General features: G+C 44.8%; 1 protein-coding gene across 2 annotated transcripts in view; it reads left to right on the top strand.

Annotated features, from left to right (window-relative positions):
• The window catches only part of LOC118400339 (SLIT-ROBO Rho GTPase-activating protein 3), a 152,238-nt gene extending 132,295 nt beyond the window's left edge, over window positions 1–19,943 (top strand). For both annotated transcript variants that reach the window (XM_052473573.1, XM_052473572.1), the window contains exons 19-22: window positions 12,257–12,437; window positions 13,579–13,728; window positions 13,841–14,153; window positions 15,572–19,943. In XM_052473573.1, coding sequence (XP_052329533.1) covers window positions 12,257–12,437; window positions 13,579–13,728; window positions 13,841–14,153; window positions 15,572–16,012 — 1,085 coding nt within the window. In that variant the 3' untranslated portion in view covers window positions 16,013–19,943. The remainder of the gene's footprint in view (window positions 1–12,256; window positions 12,438–13,578; window positions 13,729–13,840; window positions 14,154–15,571) is intronic.
• Window positions 19,944–22,145: the final 2,202 nt, after the last annotated feature.

Genomic DNA, 22,145 nt, shown 5'->3' with positions numbered 1-22,145 from the left:
GATTTTTGGAAAACTGCCTATCTCCTTGGTTGGTCGTATAAACGCTATTAAAATGGTTGTCCGACCCAGGTTTCTTTAACTCTTCCAATGTCTACCCAATTTCATACCACAAAGTTATTTTAAGAAACTGGATTCAATAGTAACTCCATTTTTATGGGATAACAAGGCAGCCAGAATTTCAAAGAAGCATTTATGCAAGTACAAGATAGAGGGGGCTTTTGCCTTCCTCACTTTAAACTGTATTATTGGGCTGCTAATCTGAACATTGTGTCTTTCTGGAGGGAAAGTTTACCTGCGATGTGACAGAAGGATATACCTTCATGGCTTTTGATTGATCAGGCCTCCTGTCAACGTTCCTCACTCCCTGCACTTGTTAATAGTCCATCATATGTGAAAAAACACTCTTATGACTCCAACAACACATTTTTTCAGATACCTCCAAATCAGGAATTTCTGAAGGACACATATCCCACAGTATGGCATGAAGCCAAATAGTCCTACATTAGATAGCTTGATCCTTGTCAAACCCCATTCAAAAGGGTGGGTCTCTAGACTGTATGATGTGCTACAGGCCCACATAGAGGTATCCACAGACACCATTGAAAGGGCTTGGGAACAAGAACTTGGGTCAGAAATCTCAGATGAGAACTGGGTAGAAGCTCTCAGGAATATAAACCACAGTTCAGTGAATGCCAGACACAACCTTGTACAGTTTAAGGTGATACACAGGTTACATTACTCAATAGTAAAACTGCATAAAATATTCCCGGACACCTCACCACTGTGTGAGAGGTGCAAGCAGGATGAGGGGACGTTGACCCACTGATTCTAAGTCCTAAGTTACATGCTTACTGGGCTCTCATTTTTGATTACTTATCTAAAGCCTTTGATAGAGTTCTAGCCCCAGACCCATTGACCGCTCTGTTTGGTACAGTTGATGGGAATAACCGGGAAGGGAAAGCGGTCTCTCTTTGTACTCTATTGGCCAAAAGGCTCATATTGCAATTTTGGAAATTGGAGACTGTACCTACCTTTAAAATGTGGTTACGGGATTTAGGGAATGTAATACATATGGAAAAGATTTGATACAATACCTCCAATAGAAGCCCAGTGTTTCACAAAATATGGCAGCCGATACTGGATAAATGGTCTAGTCCCGCTTCATAACTGGGTTGACGATCTGCTGCTACTCTGTGCTGTACTCCACTCAATATTTATTCTTGGCTTAATTACACTGCTTGTAATGACTATATGCTGTCTTCTTATACATGTACCACCTAATAGGATTTAGTTTTATTTTGTGTGAGTTAAGTTTTGTTTTGGCCATCCCATTCAACAGTACAATGAATGTCATTGTTAGTATTGCTGTCTTTTTTATTTCATTTTTTATTGGAAAATAATAAACATATTATTTTAAAAAGGACATTTCTTAAGGTACTGTGCACACTTTGGAGAGATGTGTGTGGCCACTTCGAGACACCGGTTAAGCCTCTCACGCAAACCCGTTTTTTCTTATGTTGCACCTACCCCAAAATGTCCATGAATATTATTATCATGTTACTGAATGTCTCCAGAGTATTTTCACATTTCGTAATTGACAAATGCTGCAAAAAGTACAGTAAATGTAAAATGCACATAAAATGAACGGTGTAATGTTTGGATTCAGTTTTGTGTCAGTTGAACTGTTGTGTCCTCACCTTTGGTCGGATAATTTCCCCATAATCTCCAAATGGTTCTCTTTGAATTGCTACCATGGTCAAGCGTATGTATGCCTTTTATAGTTCTTTGTTAGAAACATTTCAATTTCCATGAGGGTAAAGGGTTAAGGTTGTATGTGGTTGTTTCGAAGCTGTGATAGATATCCACTACCAGTCAAAAGTTCTCGAACACCTACTCATTCAAGGGTTTTTCTTTATTTTTACTATTTTCTACATTGTATAATAATAGTGAATTCATTAAAACTATGAAATAACAAATATGTAATCATGTACTAACCAAAAAAGTGTTAAACAAATCAAAATATATTTTATTTTTGAGATTCTTCAAATATCCCCCTTTTGGCTTGATGCCAGCTTTGCGTACTCTTGGCATTCTCTCAACCAGCTTCATGAGGTAGTCACCTGGAATGCATTTCAATTATGGACATTAGACCGGTGGAAATGTATTCCTTGGTCTGGAGTCCAAATTGTAGATTTTTGGTTCCAACCATTGTGTCTTTGTGAGACGAGGTGTGGGTGAACTCAGGATCTCCGCATGTGTATTTCCCACTGTAGAGCATGGAGGAGGAGGTATGGGTGTGTGTGGTTTGCTGGTGACACTGATTTATTTAGAATTCAAGGCACACTTAACCAGCATGGCTACCACATCATTCTGCAGCGATATGCCATCCCATGTGGTTTGCGCTTAGTGGGATTATCATTTATTTTTCAACAGGACAATGACCCAACATATCCACAGGCTGTGTAAGGGCCCTTTTACAAAGAAGGAGAGTGATGGAGTGCTGCATCAGATGACCTGGCCTCCATAATCCCTTGACCTCAACCAAATTTAAATGGTTTTGGATGAGTCGAACCTCAGAATGAAGGAAAAGCAGCCAACAAATGCTCAGCATATGTGGGAACTCCTTCAAGACTGTTGGAAAAGCATTCCAGGTGAAGAGGGTTGAGAGAATGCAAAAGAGTGTGCAAAGCTGTCATCAAGTCAACGGGTGGCTATTTGAAGAAAATGTTTGATTTGTTTAACACTTTTTTGGATACTTCCATATCCCAATGTGTTATTTCAGTTTTGATGTAGAAAATAGTAAAAAATTAAGAAAAAACCCTTGAATGAGTAGGTGTTCTAAAATGTTTGACCGGTAGTGTAGACTCTGTTGATATTTGTGTTTGTGTTTTCTTTAGACTGAAGGAGAGAACTAGGCACAGCTCAGATAGACTGTGACAAGATGTAATAATAAATAGACATGAAACAAAGCAAAAACAGCGTCTGGACAAGAGAAACAAAACAACATCACTGCAGACATGGGGATGAATCTGAGGAAGTGACAGGTATAGCGGAGGCAATCAATGACTTGATTGAGTCCAATGAAGCGCTGGTGCGCGTAACGATGGTGACAGGTGTGCATAATGATGAGCAGCCTGGCGACCTCGAGCGCCAGAGAGGGGGCGTGGGAGCAGACGTGACATAGGGATGCACAGGAACACATCATGCTTCAAACCTGAGACAAGGCTGTGTGTTGGCAACCTCCATCTCTCTTATTCTCTCTCTCTCGATCTCTCTCTCTATCCCTCTCTCTCCCGTGTAGCTCTCTCTCTATATATCCCTCTCTCGCCTGTCCTTTGCTCTCTCTTTGTTCAGCGATAATAAACGGGTCCCATGGGACTTCCTCCCTTGTGTCTTTTGTATTTTCCTTTTTCTGCTCAGAGCCCTGACAGAATAATTGGGCTAAATGCACTCAGAAAACCAAAACACGAGTAACAACACCAGAGATGCTATCTGCTAGCTCTCAATGGGCAGGCCCATACAGTACTATTCTTGGCTAAGCTAGGCTAGGCTAGGGAAAACCTATCAGGAAAGGGGGATACCTAGTCAGTTATACAACTGAATTACATTCAACTGAAATTTGTCTTCCGTATTTAAACCAAACCCTCTGAATCAGAGAGGTGCGGGGGGCTGCCTTAATCGACATCCATGTCATCAGCGCCCGGGGAACAGCCCCATCTGTAGTGATGGGTGTGTTGATAATGAGTGCCAACACCCTCCTCAGCCTTCTGAACCAAACTGCAGGACAAAGGCTGACTGCTCCCCACAGCTCCGCCTGCAGAGAGGTGGGAGGAGAGTACAGAGGCACAGCCAGGCAGGGCATGGCTCTTGGCGCTGCATCGTGATCTCCCGCTGTTTAATTAGTGTGCTTGGAGGGAATGAGAGTCACATGGTCCTGTCTTGGCTCTTCTCAGACCTGAGGCGATGCCGCCCTCCTCAGTCTGGCCCTCACACTGGGTGTAGAGACATGGTCCTACAGCCAGACACAGCAACACTTTCTGGCTGAATCTAGAACATGAGGTCATTAGAAATACTATAAAACCACATTGTGGGCCTAGTTTGACTGTTGTGGCCATCAGCTTGTGTTTTCTGAGTATTTGCTCTTGTTTAGAGAGAAACTGTGAGTTATATTGTGATGATCACAGGGATCTTACCCTCACTGCAGACAGGCAGACATGTTATTTTGATTTTGAGGAAGTGAAAGAGCTCTATTTAACGAGGGGGACAAAGATAGACAATGTTACCCTGCCATGTTCTTCTGTCTCCCCCCTTTTCTCTTCCTCTCTCCTCCTCCTTATCCTCAACCTCCTCCTACTCTATCTCATCTTCCTCCTATTTTCTCCTTATCCTCCTCCTCCTCCTCCTCCTTTTATCTCCATGTCACTGTTGGTCATTTCACCCCTGGATGGATCTCCTAATGGAACTGATTGGGCTTTCTGGTTGACTTGGAAATCTCCTACTGGGAGACAATTGATTTTATACATGTGTTTAACCCCGGCTGACCCCTGGTCTCTGTCTGTTTGGTCTGGCCCATAGACACACAGTGAGCTGTGGCTGTAGTACAAGTGGTCAAGGGCAGTCCTGCCATGTACACACACACCCTCCTCCCTAACAGGGATATCTGACAGCCTGGAGACTAGCTTAGATTCCTTTTTCATTTTGAACACTCACTACATGTGCATATCTGTATTTTTATTTATTCTGGATCCCCATTAGTTCCTGCCAAGGCAGTAGCTACTCTTCCTGGGGTTTATTCTGGATCCCCATTAGTTCCTGCCAAGGCAGTAGCTACTCATCCTGGGGTTTATTCTGGATCCCCATTAGTTCCTGCCAAGGCAGTAGCTACTCTTCCTGGGGTTTATTCTGAATCCCCATTAGTTCCTGCCAAGGCAGTAGCTCCCCATTAGTTCCTGCCAAGGCATTAGCTACTCTTCCTGGGGTTTATTCTGGATCCCCATTAGTTCCTGCCAAGGCAGTAGCTACACTTCCTGGGGTTTATTCTGGATCCCCATTAGTTCCTGCCAAGGCAGTAGCTACTCTTCCTGGGGTTTATTCTGGATCCCCATTAGTTCCTGCCAAGACAGTAGCTACTCTTTCTGGGGTTTATTCTGGATCCCCATTAGTTCCTGCCAAGGCAGTAGCTACTCTTCCTGGGGTTTATTCTGGATCCCCATTAGTTCCTGCCAAGGCAGTAGCTACTCTTCCTGGGGTTTATTCTGGATCCCCATTAGTTCCTGCCAAGGCAGTAGCTACACATCCTGGGGTTTATTCTGGATCCCCATGAGTTTCTGCCAAGGCAGTAGCTACTCTTCCTGGGGTTTATTCTGGATCCCCATTAGTTCCTGCCAAGGCAGTAGCTACTCTTCCTGGGGTTTATTCTGGATCCCCATTAGTTCCTGCCAAGGCAGTAGCTACTCTTCCTGGGGTTTATTCTGGATCCCCATTAGTTCCTGCCAAGGCAGTAGCTACTCTTCCTGGGATCCAAACACATTAAAGGAACTTACTGTACATCACACATAAATCAAAAGATAAACCAGTACATCATTACCCCACTACATATCTACAATACAAAATGTACAATACCACCATACAACAATATTACGATGTACGTGTGTGTAGAGTGCTAGCGTTTGTGTGTGTACGCATGTTTTTTTATTTATTTTATGTCACCTTTATTTAACCAGGTAGGCTAGTTGAGAACAAGTTCTCATTTACAATTGCGTCCTGGCCAAGATAAAGCATAGCAGTGTGAACAGACAGCAACACAGAGTTACACATTGAGTAAACAATTAACAAGTCAATAACACAGTAGAAAAAAAGGGGAGTCTATATACAATGTGTGCAAAAGGCATGAGGAGGTAGGCGAATAATTACAATATTTCAGATTAACACTGGAGTGATAAATGATCAGATGATCATGTACAGGTAGAGATATTAGTGTGCAAAAGAGCAGAAAAGTAAATAAATAAAAACTGTGGGGATGAGGTAGGTGAAAATGGGTGGGCTATTTACCAATAGATTATGTACAGCTGCAGCGATCGGTTAGCTGCTCAGATAGCTGATGTTTGAAGTTGGTGAGGGAGATAAAAGTCTCCAACTTCAGCGATTTTTGCAATTCGTTCCAGTCACAGGCAGCAGAGTACTGGAACGAAAGGCGGCCGAATGAGGTGTTGGCTTTAGGGATGATCAGTGAGATACACCTGCTGGAGCGCGTGCTACGGATGGGTGTTGCCATCGTGACCAGTGAACTGAGATAAGGCGGAGCTTTACCTAGCATGGCCTTGTCGATGACCTGGAGCCAGTGGGTCTGGCGACGAATATGTAGCGAGGGCCAGCCGACTAGAGCATACAAGTCGCAGTGGTGGGTAGTATAAGGTGCTTTAGTGACAAAACGGATGGCACTGTGATAAACTGCATCCAGTTTGCTGAGTAGAGTGTTGGAAGCAATTTTGTAGATGACATCGCCGAAGTCGAGGATCGGTAGGATAGTCAGTTTTACTAGGGTAAGCTTGGCAGCGTGAGTGAAGGAGGCTTTGTTGCGGAATAGGAAGCCAATTCTAGATTTAATTTTGGATTGGAGATGTTTAATGTGAGTCTGGAAGGAGAGTTTACAGTCTAACCAGACACCTAGGTACTTATAGGTGTCCACATATTCTAAGCCAGAACCGTCCAGAGTAGTGATGCTAGACGGGCTGGCGCGTGCGAGCAGCGATCGGTTGACGAGCATGCATATAGTTTTACTTGCATTTAAGATCATTTGGGGTCCACGGAATGAGTGTTGTATGGCATTGAAGCTTGTCTGGAGGTTTGTTAACACAGTGTCCAATGACGGGCCGAAAGTATATAGAATGGTGTCGTCTGCGTAGAGGTGGATCAGGGAATCGCCCGCAGCAAGAGCAACATCATTGATATATACAGAGAAAAGAGTCGGCCCGATAATTGAACCCTGTGGCACCCCCATAGAGACTGACAGAGGACCGGACAGCATGCCCTCCGATTTGACACACTGAATTGTGTCTGCAAAGTAATTGGTGAACCAGGCAAGGCAGTCATCCGAAAAACCGAGGCTACTGAGTCTGCCGATAAGAATATGTGTGTGTGTCTGTACCTGTGTGTGTGTCTCTTCACAGTCCCCGCTTTTCCATAAGGTGTATTTTTATCTGCTTTTTAAATCTGATTCTACTACATCAGTTACATGATGTCGCATAGAGTTCCATGTAGTCATGGCTCTATGTAGTAATGTGCACCTCCCATAGTATGTTCTGGACTTGAGTAATGTGAAGAGACCTCTGGTGGCATGTCTTGTGAGGTATGCATTGGTATCTGAGCTGTGTGCTAGTAGTTCAAACAGACAGTTCGGTCCATTCAGGTTGCCAACACTTCTTACAAATACAAGTATTGATGAAGTCTCTCCTCTATGGGATGTCACCAAGGTTACGCGTGTCCCAAGTCATCAGGCTCTTTGTGTGATTGATATCAGCCTGGCCCCAGGGTGTGTGTGTCTGTGTGATTGATATCAGCCTGGCCCCAGGGTGTGTGTGTTTGTGTGATTGATATCAGCCTGGCCCCAGGGTGTGTGTGTTTGTGTGATTGATATCAGCCTGGCCCCAGTGTGTGTGTGTTTGTGTGATTGATATCAGCCTGGCCCCAGTGTGTGTGTGTTTGTGTGATTGATATCAGCCTGTCCCCAGGGTGTGTGTGTTTGTGTGATTGATATCAGTCTGGCCCCAAGGTGTGTGTTTGTGTGATTGATATCAGTCTGGCCCCAGGGTGTGTGTGTTTGTGTGATTGATATCAGCCTGGCCCCAGGGTGTGTGTTTGTGTGATTGATATCAGCCTGGCCCCAGGATGTGTGTTTGTGTGATTGATATCAGTCTGGCCCCAGGGTGTGTGTGTTTGTGTGATTGATATCAGCCTGGCCCCAGTGTGTGTGTGTTTGTGTGATTGATATCAGCCTGGCCCCAGGGTGTGTGTGTGTGTTTGTGTGATTGATATCAGTCTGGCCCCAGGGTGTGTGTGTTTGTGTGATTGATATCAGCCTGGCCCCAGTGTGTGTGTGTTTGTGTGATTGATATCAGTCTGGCCCCAGGGTGTGTGTGTGTGTTTGTGTGATTGATATCAGTCTGGCCCCAGGGTGTGTGTTTGTGTGATTGATATCAGCCTGGCCCCAGGGTGTGTGTTTGTGTGATTGATATCAGTCTGGCCCCAGGGTGTGTGTGTGTTTGTGTGATTGATATCAGCCTGGCCCCAGGGTGTGTGTGTTTGTGTGATTGATATCAGCCTGGCCCCAGGGTGTGTGTGTGTGTTTGTGTGATTGATATCAGCCTGGCCCCAGGGTGTGTGTTTGTGTGATTGATATCAGTCTGGCCCCAGGGTGTGTGTGTGTTTGTGTGATTGATATCAGCCTGGCCCCAGGGTGTGTGTGTTTGTGTGATTGATATCAGCCTGTCCCCAGGGTGTGTGTGTTTGTGTGATTGATATCAGTCTGGCCCCAGGGTGTGTGTGTGTGTTTGTGTGATTGATATCAGCCTGGCCCCAGGGTGTGTGTTTGTGTGATTGATATCAGTCTGGCCCCAGGGTGTGTGTGTGTTTGTGTGATTGATATCAGCCTGGCCCCAGGGTGTGTGTGTTTGTGTGATTGATATCAGCCTGGCCCCAGGGTGTGTGTGTTTGTGTGATTGATATCAGCCTGGCCCCAGGGTGTGTGTGTTTGTGTGATTGATATCAGCCTGGCCCCAGTGTGTGTGTGTTTGTGTGATTGATATCAGTCTGGCCCCAGGGTGTGTGTTTGTGTGATTGATATCAGTCTGGCCCCAGGGTGTGTGTGTTTGTGTGATTGATATCAGCCTGGCCCCAGGGTGTGTGTTTGTGTGATTGATATCAGCCTGGCCCCAGGATGTGTGTTTGTGTGATTGATATCAGTCTGGCCCCAGGGTGTGTGTGTTTGTGTGATTGATATCAGCCTGGCCCCAGTGTGTGTGTGTTTGTGTGATTGATATCAGCCTGGCCCCAGGGTGTGTGTGTGTGTTTGTGTGATTGATATCAGTCTGGCCCCAGGGTGTGTGTGTTTGTGTGATTGATATCAGCCTGGCCCCAGGGTGTGTGTTTGTGTGATTGATATCAGTCTGGCCCCAGGGTGTGTGTGTGTTTGTGTGATTGATATCAGCCTGGCCCCAGGGTGTGTGTGTTTGTGTGATTGATATCAGCCTGTCCCCAGGGTGTGTGTGTTTGTGTGATTGATATCAGTCTGGCCCCAGGGTGTGTGTGTGTGTTTGTGTGATTGATATCAGCCTGGCCCCAGGGTGTGTGTTTGTGTGATTGATATCAGTCTGGCCCCAGGGTGTGTGTGTGTTTGTGTGATTGATATCAGCCTGGCCCCAGGGTGTGTGTGTTTGTGTGATTGATATCAGCCTGGCCCCAGATTGATATCAGCCTGGCCCCAGGGTGTGTGTGTTTGTGTGATTGATATCAGCCTGGCCCCAGGGTGTGTGTGTTTGTGTGATTGATATCAGTCTGGCCCCAGGGTGTGTGTTTGTGTGATTGATATCAGTCTGGCCCCAGGGTGTGTGTTTGTGTGATTGATATCAGCCTGGCCCCAGGGTGTGTGTGTTTGTGTGATTGATATCAGCCTGGCCCCAGGATGTGTGTTTGTGTGATTGATATCAGTCTGGCCCCAGGATGTGTGTGTGTGTGTTTGTGTGATTGATATCAGCCTGGCCCCAGTGTGTGTGTGTTTGTGTGATTGATATCAGCCTGGCCCCAGGGTGTGTGTGTGTGTTTGTGTGATTGATATCAGTCTGGCCCCAGGGTGTGTGTGTTTGTGTGATTGATATCAGCCTGGCCCCAGTGTGTGTGTGTTTGTGTGATTGATATCAGTCTGGCCCCAGGGTGTGTGTGTGTGTTTGTGTGATTGATATCAGCCTGGCCCCAGGGTGTGTGTGTTTGTGTGATTGATATCAGATATCAGTCTGGCCCCAGGGTGTGTGTTTGTGTGATTGATATCAGCCTGGCCCCAGGGTGTGTGTTTGTGTGATTGATATCAGTCTGGCCCCAGGGTGTGTGTGTGTTTGTGTGATTGATATCAGCCTGGCCCCAGGGTGTGTGTGTTTGTGTGATTGATATCAGCCTGGCCCCAGTGTGTGTGTGTGTGTTTGTGTGATTGATATCAGCCTGGCCCCAGGGTGTGTGTTTGTGTGATTGATATCAGTCTGGCCCCAGGGTGTGTGTGTGTTTGTGTGATTGATATCAGCCTGGCCCCAGGGTGTGTGTGTTTGTGTGATTGATATCAGCCTGTCCCCAGGGTGTGTGTGTTTGTGTGATTGATATCAGTCTGGCCCCAGGGTGTGTGTGTTTGTGTGATTGATATCAGCCTGGCCCCAGGGTGTGTGTTTGTGTGATTGATATCAGTCTGGCCCCAGGGTGTGTGTGTGTTTGTGTGATTGATATCAGCCTGGCCCCAGGGTGTGTGTTTGTGTGATTGATATCAGTCTGGCCCCAGGGTGTGTGTGTTTGTGTGATTGATATCAGCCTGGCCCCAGGGTGTGTGTTTGTGTGATTGATATCAGTCTGGCCCCAGGGTGTGTGTGTTTGTGTGATTGATATCAGCCTGGCCCCAGGGTGTGTGTGTTTGTGTGATTGATATCAGCCTGGCCCCAGGGTGTGTGTTTGTGTGATTGATATCAGCCTGGCCCCAGGGTGTGTGTGTTTGTGTGATTGATATCAGCCTGGCCCCAGGGTGTGTGTTTGTGTGATTGATATCAGCCTGGCCCCAGGGTGTGTGTGTTTGTGTGATTGATATCAGCCTGGCCCCAGGGTGTGTGTTTGTGTGATTGATATCAGTCTGGCCCCAGGGTGTGTGTGTGTGTTTGTGTGATTGATATCAGCCTGGCCCCAGGGTGTGTGTGTTTGTGTGATTGATATCAGCCTGGCCCCAGGGTGTGTGTGTGTTTGTGTGATTGATATCAGCCTGGCCCCAGGGTGTGTGTGTTTGTGTGATTGATATCAGCCTGGCCCCAGGGTGTGTGTGTTTGTGTGATTGATATCAGCCTGGCCCCAGGGTGTGTGTGTTTGTGTGATTGATATCAGCCTGGCCCCAGGGTGTGTGTGTTTGTGTGATTGATATCAGCCTGGCCCCAGGGTGTGTGTGTTTGTGTGATTGATATCAGCCTGGCCCCAGGGTGTGTGTGTGTTTGTGTGATTGATATCAGCCTGGCCCCAGGGTGTGTGTGTTTGTGTGATTGATATCAGCCTGGCCCCAGGGTGTGTGTGTTTGTGTGATTGATATCAGCCTGGCCCCAGGGTGTGTGTGTTTGTGTGAGAGACAGGTCCTCTAATGTTCTCTGGTCCAGGGTTAAATTGTGACTGGTGTTTGCTTACAGACAAATAGAGCCTGTGCCTTTTTGCATCTGTTCTCGCAGGAGGCTGTCTACAGCATGAACATTTCTTCTTCTGGATATTGGTGTGTGAGTAGTTTGTTGTGTTGGGACCCATAATGTCATTAAAGGACCAAGTCATTGGATTGAATGTGTTGTCAACCAGTTTACTAGCTGTTGGGATAGTAGTGTTCCCGGATCAGACGACAGTGTTAGTTAATTGGTACTCAATGACCGCTGCTCTTCAACTCACAACAATGCTTGGAATCGAAGTGTATCACTCAAACAGTAACCATCCTCTCTATTAGAGAATAGAGTTTATATCGTAATGCTGCCTCTCGTTTACTTTTTCTTCAACCCAGACATTTCCTATTTTCCCTCTTGCTCTTTGTCTCTTGGAGACTCTTGTATCTGATTTGAGGGTCTGAAGTACAAACCCACCATTAAATAGAGTCCCACTGTCCTCTTGGCTATTATCGGCCCTCACAGGCTCTTAGGCTCTTTGCAATCACAACTCTGTCTGGAGAAGTAGTGTAGTGTACTCTACAGTTCTCTGGACTTAAGCCCAGACCAGAGGCCCAAGGCCATTGTCTGAGAACATGAAGACATGCTCTCATTGTTTAGGTCTTAGTAGTTAGAGCAAGGGGCTCCTTATTTATATTAATGAACTCAGTGAAGCAGTTGGATTGGGCCACACACACACACACACACACACACAGGCCAGGGTAGGGTAGGCTACTCAGTCCACACATCTCAATGGGGTGTGAGTTATGTCATTACATCAGGAAAATAAGGTGGTGCAGGTTGTGACTATGTTTCTCTCCTGCTGTTCTTTATGTCCACAGAGGTGGAGCAGATTGAGGCCATCGCTAAGTTTGACTATGTGGGGCGCACCCCCCGGGAGCTATCCTTTAAGAAGGGAGCGTCACTACTCCTGTATCACCGCGCCTCCGAGGACTGGTGGGAGGGGCGACACAACGGTGTGGACGGACTGATCCCACACCAGTACATTGTGGTGCAGGACCTGTGAGTAACACCAATTCATAAACATTAAGCTTCAGCGATGGACGAAGAGCAGTCTGACAATAACTCAGGCAGGCAGGCAGGAAACAGTCAGTCTTACAGTGTTTTCCTCAACAAATCTCCCTCTTTAAAGTGATAGAAACCTGAGAGTAATTACACATGGCAGGTGTAGGCACAGATAAATAATTAAAATCATGCATGATGTGTTCGCTCAAAGACACCTCACTGACAAGTGCACCTTAAGTGGTAACACAATTAAATGTGGATTTGATGTCAGTCATTCAGGCTCAGATGCAGGAGTAAAGATGCCAAAGAGAAGGTCAAAGCAAGGTTTAAGATTTTTTTAAAAGTTTTTCAACTCTTGAATTAATTGAATTAATTAAATACACCCTCAGATATGAATTCCCATTATAAATGTACACAATTATTTGAAAGATGAGCTGCGTAGTCTCGAATTATAGTGTGGCTAATCACTGCTGCTGTCTGTTTCATGAATCCATTTGGATGTTGAGTCAACAGTAAGGTAAGAATTTGATATCGTATTGCTACTTTCTGTGTCAGGAATACTTTGGAATGATCAAAAGGAGTCAGTGAAGTGGCTCCCCCATCTGTCTGGATCAGATAAACTGACTGCAGATTGAAAACCAGAGCCCCCTGTAAATATGGACCAATTAGTTTGAGTAAACGGCACACAGGCGGCAGCGTAGCCTAGTGGTTAGAGTGTAGGGGCGGCAGCGTAGCCTAGTGGTTAGAGTGTAGGGGCGGCAGCGTAGCCTAGTGGTTAGAGTGTAGGGGCGGCAGCGTAGCCTAGTGGTTAGAGTGTAGGGGCGGCAGCGTAGCCTAGTGGTTAGAGTGTAGGGGCGGCAGCGTAGCCTAGTGGTTAGAGTGTAGGGGCGGCAGCGTAGCCTAGTGGTTAGAGCATTGGACTAGTAACCGAAAGGTTGCAAGTTCAAATGCCCAAGCTGACAAGGTACAAATATGTTGTTCTGCCCCTGAACAGTCAGTTAACCCACTGTTCCTAGGCCGTCATTGAAAATAAGAATTTGTTCTTAACTGACTTGTCTAGTTAAAAAAATAAAACAACAATCTAAATAAGATCTCAACCACACTCTATCATCTCTCCTCTCTTTCTCTCTCCCTTCAGGGATGATGCGTTCTCAGATAATCTCAGTCAGAAGGCGGACAGCGAGGCGAGCAGCGGACCACTGCTGGATGACAAGGCCTCATCCAAAAACGATGTCCCATCACCGTGTGAACACTCCCCCGACTGCAACTTTGGAGGAGTCATGGGGAGGTGGGTAACGACTGGGAAGGAATACCCATTGAAATGCTGTTTTATTTTTGATCAGTGTCCAGGGCCAACCTAATACTCCTCTTTGTGACTGTGATGTTGTCTCTCTCCTCAGGGTGAGGCTACGTTCTGACGGGGCCGCCATCCCTCAGCGCCGCAGCGGAGAGACCCACAGCCCTCCCCGGGGCACAGACACACCCCCGCGGGCCGCAGCCTGTCCCAGTAGCCCCCACAAGATGGCAGTGAGCAGGAGTCGCATGGAGAGCCCGGAGAAGAGGCGCCTGGGCACATTTGGCAGTGCGGGCAGCATCAACTATGCTGACAGGAAGGTCTACCCCGAGGGCCACCCCCTGAGACACGTACCAGGGGCCACACGCCACAGCAGCCTGGGGGACCACAAGTCACTGGAGGCTGATGCCCTGGCAGAGGTATGGCCCTCACTGTCCTATCAGACCCAGGTTCTAAAGTATTACCTCTGCCCAATGTATAACTGCATAACCTCTTTTCCCCATGCAGTGTAACCTTATCAGTCATAGAACTTCACACAATATGGAATGGAATCACCTATCCGTTAAAAATAAAGTTGTATTTTTTCCACAAGCTCAATTTTGTCTCAACGCTGCAACTCCCCAACAGCCTCAGGAAGCAGAATGAATTTCATGTCTATGCTGAAATGAGTACTAATGATCATTGATAATGGCAGCACAGGCCCTGCTGCGTCGGCTAACTGGAAAAGGAATAGAGGCAGATTTTGAAATGGAAAAGTTCTGATCAGCTAATGAGAGTGGTCCTATCAGAGCCCTGTTTCAGCCTGAGCCCATGTTGATGACCTTGATTGTGATTGTGCTAATGAGTTTGTGTGTGTGCATGCGCGTGCGTGCGTGCGACTGTGAGATTGTGAGAGAGGGTGTGTGTGTGTGTGTGTGGGTGGGTGGGTGGGTGGGTGGGTGGGTGGGTGGGTGGGTTGGTTGGTTTTTCTATAATAGTAAAACAAGTAAAATGCTCCCTCGTGGGGACCTTTCTCATGTCCCCATGGGGACAAAGGCTATTTTAAGCTTAGGGGTTAGGGTTAGAATTGGGGTAAGAGTTAAGGTTAGGGGTTAGGGTTAGAATTGGGGTAAGAGTTAAGGTTAGGGGTTAGGGAAAATAGAATTTCGAATGGAAATACATTTTAGGTCTCCACGAGAATAGAAGAACAAAACGTGTGATTGTGTGAGAGAGTGTGTGTGTGTGATTGTGTGAGAGAGTGTGTGTGTGTGATTGTGTGAGAGAGTGTGTGTGTGTGATTGTGTGAGAGCGTGTGTGTGTGTGATTGTGTGAGAGAGTGTGTGTGTGTGTGTGTGTGATTGTGTGAGAGTGTGTGTGTGTGTGATTATGTGAGAGAGTGTGTGTGTGTGATTGTGTGAGAGAGTGTGTGTGTGTGATTGTGTGAGAGAATGTGTGCGATTGTGACTGTTGTAATGAGTGTCAGCCATTAAAAGGGGATGTTAATCTCTTCATTTGGTGCCGTTGTGTTGGGCTGTACTGTGTGAGGAGAGGGAGCAGAGAGAGGAGGTGTCTGGGAGAGCAGAGGCAGATGTGATGTCCTGCTGTACTGTCTGTCTATGTGTCTGGGTGAAGCAGCCCTGTCTCAGTGTAAACGTTAGAGACAGTCTGGCGCTGAAAGATTGACACACCTATGTCACGGGGGAATGGAGCTGAATAAAAAGCACAGAAAGTTCTGCATTAGACTCTCAGCATCAGTGGCTACTACCATTGCTAAACTTAACTTAGCCTAGCTTGGCTTAGCAATTATATCAAATTAATTATCTCCTTTCACATTTTCTGTGTACTTTGTGTATGTCAGGACATAGAGAAGACCATGACCACGGCCCTACATGAGCTGCGTGAGCTGGAGCGCCAAAACATGGGCAAGCAAGCACCAGACGTGGTGCTGGATACCCTGGACACCACCATGAAGAAGCCTGTGAACTCGGAGCCCGGCAGCCCCCTCCACACCATCATGATCCGCGACCCGGACGCCGCCATGCGCCGCAGCAGCAGCTCCACCTCTGAAATGATGTCCACCTTTAAGCCTGCCTTGTCGGCACGTCTGGCCGGAGCCCAACTGCGCCCCCCGCCTATGAGGCCCGTCCGCCCGCCCCACACCGGGCACCGCTCCTCCAGCTCCAGTTCCTCCGGGGTAGGAAGCCCTGCTGTCACCCCCACTGAGAAGATCTTCCCCAACAGCACTGCCGCGGCTAGCTCCGCAGCTAACGCAGCCGGGGACAAGTCAGGCACCATGTAACTCTGAGGGAGACTCAGGGTTTTCATGTTGCAACAGCTTGAAGGAGAGGAAAGCCCATAGAAATGCGATGATGTGTTGTCAATATGTTCTCAGAGAACATGTGTGGATTTTCCCTCTCCTTGTTTTGAGTTTCACTTTATTTCTTGAATTCAGAAAGCTCCTGGAGTGAGCCTGAGTTGCCATAGTGATGGCAGGTGGAGAGGCTGTAGGGGTTTTATAGCATATTAACTCAACACTCTGAAGCTTGATGTGAAAACGGACTTGAAAATAATGAATAAAATCACCTCAAAGTAAAAGCAATTTTTTCGTTTTTACCTCAAAATTATGTCTGTGGCCAGGCCCCGCTTTTTAGAGATTCATTGACTGCAAGACGTGAAGAAGTACTTGTGTAATTATGGCATTGGTTTTCATCCTGCACTGGTCCAGATGATGTCTGATCCCTCCTTACTGGTGTGTATGAGACTCTCTGGACTGGACACTCAGTCTACCAGACTGCTTCTAAGAGACTGAAACCAAGATGGCCATCTGCCTTTTGGCTGTAAATAGAGACTTACTTGAAGTTGTTATGCCTTTTGTTTGTACTGTAGTATAAGGGATGTTCAGAAAAGTAACAACATGTTAACATTGTATACGTATATGAGATGCAGAAAACTGAACCAATATACCAACTAATTGTAAGAAACTCAAAATGTAGTTTAACTTGTATATAGTTATTGATTAGTATGTATTTTTTGTGTGTGTTAATCTTGTACAGGCCAAGACGGAACAGGCAAGTAGATGTGAATGGCATTGTCAAAAAACAAACACAAATAGTCAACCAGCAAACAACGAAAAAAGATCAAAAGGTTTCTGCTTCCTTTGTTATTTTTTTCCCTTTCTCACACACATCACAGCACTGACAGCTGTGTTTAGAGTATGTGGACATGTGGATGTCATCATACCACACATTGTATTTATGAGTTAAAACTACATTTGCGCTTCTCTACTCAAATGGATCCCGATTCTGTCTTCTGCCCACAGCAGTTCTGCATGCACTGTAAATAAGGCCAAGTCAGTCTCCAGTTGAGTTGAGTCTGCTTTTATTCCATTTGTATTGTGGAAATGCTTTATCATTCCTCATATACATACTTCCAAGATATTATTCAGATTTAAGACAGTAAAATGAGTGTATTATACCATAGTTTGCCATGGTAAGGTTTGAGCCCCCTTTTATGAGTTTGTAATACTGTGAGAATACTGTTGACCATGGCCCTTTACCTTTTATGAGTTTGTAATACTGTGAGAATACTGTTGACCATGGCCCTTTACCTTTTATGAGTTTGTAATACTGTGAGAATACTGTTGACCATGGCCCTTTACCCCACAGCCCCTCACTGTTCCAACAGCTCAACACAAGAGCCTGTCTTCTGCTGACACAGTAACCTGTGTGAAGTCAGTCCACAACTAGACAATTTGTGTTCCCGATTTCATACTATACACACTTTGCCATCTTTAAAGCAACCTCTTGCCTGTTCGAGTCTGATTTATGTAATACTTTCTACGCACAAAATATGTTACAAAGTACTGTTACAAAATTCCTTTTGATCTGAAATGTGATACCTTACCTAGACAACTCCAGTGTTGCCTGAGAAGTTAACCGTAAATGATATAATAACAGCAGAACAGTGGTCTTACCTCTCCTCCCCTTGGTTCTAACATCCTCACTGTCATGTTCCAGTGTCTCATCCCACTTCTTGTTTTCAGTCCTTTGTAGCGAAATATAAGTGCGTACTGAAAGAGGTTGACACTGTAGGCCTATACTGTAGCTGCCATGTTAAATTGTAGCTGGCCCAAGCCCGCACCTGCCTCTGCTCAGTCCTGTAGTTGTGTGTTTGGACTGCCTGAAATAGCGCATGCCCTGCCCTGTCCTGCATGTTTTATGCTGTACCATTTGACACAAACAATGTGACAATTGAACAATGACTGTTTGCGGTGCCTTTCCTCTGTAAAACGCACAAGTGACTTAATGTTTCGGCCTTTTGCTTTCGAGGGTTGGGCTATACCCTAGTAGTTAACCATTTTGGAATATGTGAATACATGTTGTCACTAACATGTAGTAAGTAGTAACATGTGGGCAATGGAAGTGAATTGGCAGCCAAGGTGGGACAAAAAGTCAAGGACAGATTTATCAACCTGAATCTCATGCTGTGATTCCAATATCAATCATATGTACATTATTCAGCCACTGTTATGTGTGCAAATCTTGATTTCATACACATAGTTTCCTATGAGATACATACATACTTTCACTGGAAAAAGTTGTCATGATCTCATCCCAGTGATTTGTTTGCCATGTGCGTTTTGTTTACCACAAACATTGCAGTCAATTCTGTCCACCTCCATCTGTTGACCCCTGCTGGGTAGATTCTAGCCTACATGCAGGGCACACAGAGACATACAACATAAGTTATACACTTACACCCTCTGCTGGTCATATATGGTATTGCTTTAACTAGAAGTACTGTGGTTCTGGTCAGGTATGAGTAAACAGATGGCACTCTCCATCAATAGGAACTGTCACTGATGACAACCAAATCATGCTTTTTTTTCATCCCGTTGAACTACAAGAATTACATATCATTTTTGTATTAACCACAGTTCTCATCTGTATAACTGAAGAGTCCATTCAAGTTCATTTTTCTCAAACATACATAAGCTGTATTTTCAAAGATAAAGTAAAACACATACTAAATGTTGATTTGCAAAAGTAAAATGTATATATTTGTTTATTAGTATTTTGTTTATTTATGAGTAACTGCCTTTTGTGCACATCATCAGTTTTGAATGAACTTGTATAATTACCTTTTTTAACGATATAGTAATTCAGTCATGTTTGATATTCACTTTTATCATATTTTCCCCTTTCCACACATCATTTCATCTGAGGAATATCAAGAAAACAAGTGATGTAAATATGTACTGTACACATTGCTATAGAGGAATTACTATGACCCCTTCAGATGTCATACTACCAGAACGACTGAAATGTAGTATTTACTTGTATGATTTATTGTCTAATATGCTCTAGTTGATTCCTGGAGGGGTAAGAGATTTATAAAGAAGACTTGGACTGCTGTACATTTACTCATTGATGGCATCGTTCAGTGAAATCATCTCTGATTGATCATTTCATCCTTTCTTTCTGTTTTCTGTCTGTGCTGTGGTTGAACCTTTGCTTCTTCTACTCATATACTCATCCTCCTCCTGCAAAGTGAACACACCATTGCAGTGTTACTCCTCTACTTGCATGGTTTATAAGGCACATGGTGAACTCTCTTCTTCTTTGAGCTGTATATGATGTTCTGTTCAAGGAAGTGTTTTGATTTCTGGAAGGTATGCTAAACCTGGGTAATGGATGTTGTATGTTGGCTAATAACAATGCTTATGAAGTAACATTCAGAGACCAAACTGGCTGAGTGGCTGTGGTGGGGAGTGTGCTCTCTCTCTCTCTCTCTCTCTCTCTCTCTCTCTCTCTCTCTCTCTCTCTCTCTCTCTCTCTCTCTCTCTCTCTCTCTCTCTCTCTCTCTTGTCTCTCTCTCTCTCTTGTCTCTCTCTCTCTCTTGTCTCTCTCTCTCTCTCTCTCTCTCTTGTCTCTCTCTCTCTCTTGTCTCTCTCTCTCTCTCTCTCTCTCTCTCTCTCTCTCTCTCTCTCTCTCTCTCTCTCTCTCTCTCTCTCTCTCTCTCTCTCTCTCTCTCTCTCTCTCTCTCTCTCTCTCTCTCTCTCTCTCTCTCTCTCTCTCTCTCTCTCTCTCTCTCTCTCGTCTCTCTCTCTCATGTCTCCCTGTTCATGAGTGCTGACTGGTTAAATCCCTTGTAATGTAATGTACACCATGCCACTGTTTGGATGTTGAGAACCGTTATGTCCAAATAAAAAAACGAATGTTGCCCTCTGATATTGGGATTTTCAGACCTTTTATCCAGCAGATAAAACAAATTAATTGACTATACTATACTAGCAAATACACATGCCTTGCCTTAGCCTAGTTCACTAATTGTCTTGGTACCAGCAGTCGTTCATGAATACATATGAATTGACAGGCTAATAGACAGGCAATACCTAACCAATTCTGCCATTTTGGAATACTGAACTATATAATGCTCAGCTATCTTAGACACCATGTTATCTTACAGGGTCTGTATAAATACTCCAGCTATCTAGCTCAACTATCTCTATACAGGGTGATCAAGCCCCAAACTTCTTGTGACTGAGACTGCTTGTCCATCTAAGGCTACATGCAGCACAATAATTCTGCTGTATTACTTATAGGCACACAATGTCCATTGGGAGAGAGGAGATCTTAGTGGTAGAGTGTGCAGATATTTGAGAACAATCTCTATTGCATGAAGGGTATGCTATGCAAATAGTACAAAGTATGTGACCTTTGAGGTTGATTATTATGTGGGGGGAAATATGAAATTGTGCCACCTAAGATATCTGTATCATTTCCTGTTGACTTTCTCTGGAAATAACCTGAGATTCTATTAGTGGCAAGCTCCGGTTTATCAGCAAACAACCAACCATGTACACACAAAAACAGGAGACACACAGAATTCAATTTGTTCCAAGCCAGAGCCTTTTAATCATCAGACACAATACAAACATACACAATGATGCACACAGAGCACTGAGGAAGTGACACTATTTTTGTCCACCAATTGGAAGTGTTGTTGACTTAAACTTTTTATGCTTCTTTTTACAATTAAGTTCATTACAACCTGAAATTCATCAACCCCAAAAAAGTTATATTGTCACATACACTGGATAGGTGCAGTGAAATGTGTTGTTTTACAGGGTCAGCCTATAGTATTACGGTGCCCCTGGAGCAAATGATCGTTAAGTGCCTTGCTCAAGGGCACATTGACAGATGATTCACCTTGTTGGCTCGGGTATTCATGGTCCAACGCTCTAACTGCTAGGCTACCTGCCACCATATCACCAAGTTCTGAATTGTTTTAACTTCTTATGGCTGCAGGGGCGGTATTGAGTAGCTTGGATGAAAGGTGCCCAGAGTCAACAGCCTGCTCCTCAGTCCCAGTTGTTAATATATGCATGTTATTAGTAGTAGTATTGGATAGAAAACACTCTGAAGTTTCTAAAACTGTTTGAATGGTGTCTGTGCGTATAACAGAACTCATATGGTAGGCAAAAACCTGAGAAGAAATCCAAACAGGAAGTGGAAAATCTGAGGTTGGTCGATTTTCAACTCAGCCCCTATTGAGTTCACAGTGGGATATGGATGATGTTGCACTTCCTAGGGCTTCCACTAGATGTCAACCGTCTTTAGAAACTTGAATGAAGCTTCTACTGCGATGTGGAGCCGGATGGGAGCTCTTTGAGTCAGTGGTCTGGCAGAGAGCCAGGTCCTGGTCATGCGCATTACACATGATAGCGACCTGCGTTCCATGGCTTCTCTACAGACATAGGAATTCTCCTGTTGGAACTTTATTGAAGATTTATGATAACAACATCCTAAAGATTGATTCTATACTTAGTTTGACAAGTTTCTTCGACCTGTAATATAACATTTTGAAGTTTTCGTCTAACGTTCAGATGGACCTGCACGAGGGTTTGGATTTGTGTACTAAACGCGCAAAAGTAACAAAAACTAACAAAAACTAACAAAAGTAGCCACATGGACATAAATAATGGACATTATCGAACAAATCAAGCATTTATGGAACTAGGATTTGTGGAACTAGGATTTCTGGGAGTGCATTCTGATGAAGGGAATATTTATAATGTGATTTCTGTTGACTCCAACATGGCGGATCATTTTATTTATTTTCTGAGCGCCGTCTTAGATTATTGCATGGTTTGCTTTTTCCGTAAAGTTTTTTAAAAATCTGACACAGCGGTTGCATTAAGGAAAGGTATATCTATATTTCCATGTCTAACAATTGTATTTATCAACATTTATAATGAGTATTTCTGTAAAATTATGTGGCTCTCTGCAATATCACAGGATGTTTTTGGAACTAGTGAACGTAACGCGCCAATGTATACTGATATTCTTTTATATAAATATGAACTTTATCAAACAAAACATACATGTATTGTGTAACATGAAGTCCTATGATGTCATCTGATGAAGATC

Source organism: Oncorhynchus keta, chromosome 21 (genome assembly GCF_023373465.1).
Source record: "Oncorhynchus keta strain PuntledgeMale-10-30-2019 chromosome 21, Oket_V2, whole genome shotgun sequence".
In the NCBI taxonomy this organism is placed as follows: Eukaryota; Metazoa; Chordata; class Actinopteri; order Salmoniformes; family Salmonidae; genus Oncorhynchus; species Oncorhynchus keta.
Note: the sequence above shows the minus strand (reverse complement) of the source record. Positions and strands in the feature narration are given on the sequence as shown.